Source organism: Impatiens glandulifera, chromosome 9, assembly GCF_907164915.1.
Source record: "Impatiens glandulifera chromosome 9, dImpGla2.1, whole genome shotgun sequence".
NCBI lineage: Eukaryota > Viridiplantae > Streptophyta > Magnoliopsida > Ericales > Balsaminaceae > Impatiens > Impatiens glandulifera.
In genome coordinates this window covers 30,320,756-30,324,457 of record NC_061870.1, presented here as the reverse complement: position 1 = coordinate 30,324,457, position 3,702 = coordinate 30,320,756, and the positions used below count along the sequence as shown (strand labels likewise).

Here is a 3,702-nt window from a genome sequence, read left to right as displayed (position 1 = left end):
ACCTACAGGTTCCTTCCAAATATTTTTATACTAAATGTCGAGTCTCGTGACGATCTTTGGGTCGTTACAATTATCATCATCATCCCTCCATGTTTTTTGCTGCTTGCTCTTGTCCCAGGTTTCTCCCTTGTCTCTCTCTCTCTTTCTGTTTGGAATTTTAATTTATGTAAATAATTTATGCTAAATGGTCTATCTCATTCTCCTGTTATCATCATATATATGTTATGGTAACTGCCATTCTTTGATAATTTAGAGCTTAATATTTGATAAAATGATTTAATAATACATATTAGAGTTAGCTAGATATTATTACGTACATGGAGGGAGTGGTACTCCACACAGGCCAGGATTACCCAAAAATCCAGAAACTGGAACAATGGCCTTATGTGGAGGAATTCTCCCACTCAATCTATTCCAGGACACATCAAAAACCTTCAGCCCTTCCAGATTCAATATCTTTTCCGGTATGGAACCGGATAGATCATTCCTTGACAGCAACACATCGGTCAGCTCTTGTGCATCGCCCAGCTGTGGCGGAATCCGCCCAGAAAGCCCGTCAGCCTCGAGTTTCAGCACTCGCAGTCCAATCAGTTTCCCCAGTGAACTCGGTATGGATCCCCACAGGGGATTGTGGGAGAGAATCAACGAAGAAATTGAGGCCATGGCAGGTTCATTCCCAATATTTTCTCCAATTGGACTGGAGAAGAAATTGCACGAGAGGTCGATGGAGTTGAAGCGGCCGAGTGGGTCTCGCAAACTCTTGTTGAAGACCGTCTCCAGAGAGCCCGATAAGTTGTTGGAATGAAGATCGAGATCCATCAGCAGGGATAAGTTGTTGAATTCTCGAGGGATTGAAGAGGTGAATCCGTTGTTGGAAAGATTTAGGAAGGAAAGGTTAGACATGTTTCCCATCCAAATGGGCAATTCCCCTTTCAACCCGTTACTTGATAAATCTAGAGTCGATATTGACGAAGAAGACAACCAACTTGGCAAATGGCCTTCGATTCCCGTTCTTGCCATTAGCAGGCGAAAGAGATTCAATCTGGAAAGCCACTTTGGCATCTCTTTCACCTTTAGAGGATTGAAAGAAACATCAAGTGTCTGCAAGCTCTGTAGTTTCGCAAGTTGAGGAGGAATCGGACCTGAAAGTCTGTTTCTCGACAGATCTAGCGTCTGAAGATTCCTCAAGTTGCCGAAACTCGTCGGGATCTTCCCCGAAAATCTGTTATTGGAGAAGAAAATATCGGTAAGAGTTATTAATTGTCCGATGGTGGAAGGTAATTTCCCGCGGAATCGATTATTTTCAAACACCAGCCTCTGGATTTTCGGGAGCTGACCGATTGAATCGGGAAGAACACCGGTCAGCTTGTTTTCCGATAACCGGAAAAACTGGAGAGAGACGAGACCAGAAATGGACGAAGGGATTTTCCCGGTGAGGCTGTTACTGTTGAGGTAGAGCAGCACCAGTTTGGATAACTCTCCAATTGTGTGGGGTATTTTCTTGGAAAATTGATTTTCTGATAAGTCTAGAAACATGAGTTTCTTGAGGTTACCTATAGAAGTGGGTATAGCTCCGGTGAAGTTATTTTCATGGAGGTCGAGTTTCCGTAATGAGACGAGTTCACCAATGGAAGAAGGAACGATGCCAAACAGTTTATTCCCAGAAAGGCCTAATTCAGAAAGGGAAGAGAGTGATTGAAAAAGAGTTGAAGGGATAGTACCAGATAAGTGGTTATCACTCAAGTATAGCTTCTGTAACCTGCGAAGTGATCGGAGTGAAGTGGGAATCTGTCCTGTGAGATTATTAGTTTCTAAAAATAGAAAGTTGAGATTGGAGAGGTTCCCAAACTCAGGAGGGATATGACCGGTGAGGGATTTGAGGTTGCTGAGATCTAGAAGTTGGAGAAAAGTGAGGTTGGATAGAGAAGGGGAGAGAGTTCCTGACATGAAGGTGTCGTAGAGAAAGCCGTCATCATCGGAGGCCAAGCCAGGGCGGGAGACGTTGATAACGCGGCCATCAGGGTTGCAGGCGACTCCCGCCCAGGTGCGGCAGCAATCGGAGGTAGGGGTCCATGAACGGAGGAGGCCGGAAGGGTCATTGGTGATTGTGGTTTTGAAAGTAAGTAAAGCCTGTTTGTCTAGTTTGTGGCAGGCGGCGGCTGCTGCTGCAGCTTCAGATATTGGTATTGATTTGAATGGAAGTGCAAAGAGTAGTATTAGAATTTGGATGAAAGAGAAAGCTGTTCTGTAAATCTCCATGTCGGAAAATGGAGTTCACTCATCAGTGGTGGCCGGTGAAGAAGATGATGATGATTATGATAATGGAGAGTGGGTAGGTTGGTTTTATATTTATTATATATATAGTTGACGGTGGTGGCATACACATGCTTTCAAAAGTTGAGGAGCGTATATATGCTCTTCTACCTGGACTAACGGCTACTTTTAGCGGTTTTATAAGTTACATATAAACAAATTATTTAGTTAAACTTCATAATTACTATATTTTATAATATACTTTATTTGTAAAATTAACAAACCCATCTATATATATACACCACACCAACTTCTAAAATTTTCAAATCTCCTGAACAATATTTATTCTCACTAATTCAAATTACAAGTTATATTTAAAATATTAATTTGTAAATAATATAAAAAATAAAAACATTGAGAATTTAGATATTAAATAGTACGATTAATTGAATAAATTTATATAAAAAATTTTGAAATTTGTCTTTTTAGTGGATTATGATTAATTGAATAAATTTATATCAAAAAAATTAGAAATTTGTCTTTTTAGTGGATTAGTAAGCATCGTGAAGAAGAAGTCAGTGGAAGATATATGTGAGAGGAGGTCCTCCAAATTAAAGGTTCATTCTAAAAACTTTTTCATCAAGATAATTGACGAATATTAGCAACAACAATCTAAAAAAATTGATAATATGATTCGAATTATAAAAATTTGGGACGAAAAATTTGATTTAACTATACAAAACGTCGGAACCAAATAAAATACACATAAACTCAAATTTGTGGTGAAAATAAAATGAAGCACCCTCCGATGCTAAAAAAGTTATTGGAGGGGCCGCTAAGAAAAAAAAAAGAATTTTAACCTTTTCTAAAGCCCTAATTCAGGTATGAACATCACAATCTCCCAACTTAGTCCGCGAAATAAACTATAAATATTTCAAGCAAACCACCAAACAACCACAACTCAAATTGTTTTTTTTGGTTAGTAATTTATATTTTTTTAATATAATTTGAATACATATTTTTAATGAATTTAATTATGTTTATGTTCATCCATATATATATTATCTGATTAACAATTAATTAATTTATATTAATTATATATGCTTCATAATAATGAATATTAATAAAAAAAAGTTATGTATTTCATAAGATAAAATTTTAGATAAAAAAAATCTAAAATAAAATAAAATTTGAATATCGAAATCAATTTAAAATAATGAGAAATGATTAAGTGAGGGAATTTGGTGAGGGAATTTGGTGAGGGAATGACTTTGCATAATCTTATTCGCTGAAAAAATCAAATAATTTCTCTTTTTTCTCTCTTTCTTCCCACTTTTACATTTTCCAATCAATGAAGTGATGCCATGTCATTTCCTCACCAAATTCTCTCTCTATCACTCCTCTAAAATAATATTGCCTTTGATTTGATAGACTTGTAAGGTCAAAAGA

At 37.2% G+C, this 3,702-nt stretch overlaps 1 protein-coding gene across 1 annotated transcript; it reads right to left on the bottom strand.

Annotated features, from left to right (window-relative positions):
• Positions 1–239: 239 nt before the first annotated feature.
• Positions 240–2,518, bottom strand: LOC124914034 (LRR receptor-like serine/threonine-protein kinase FLS2). Its single transcript, XM_047454496.1, has one exon. The coding sequence runs from the start codon at positions 2,257–2,259 to the stop codon at positions 310–312; it is 1,950 nt and encodes a 649-aa protein (XP_047310452.1). The 5' UTR covers positions 2,260–2,518; the 3' UTR covers positions 240–309.
• Between the last annotated feature and the right edge of the window lie 1,184 nt (positions 2,519–3,702).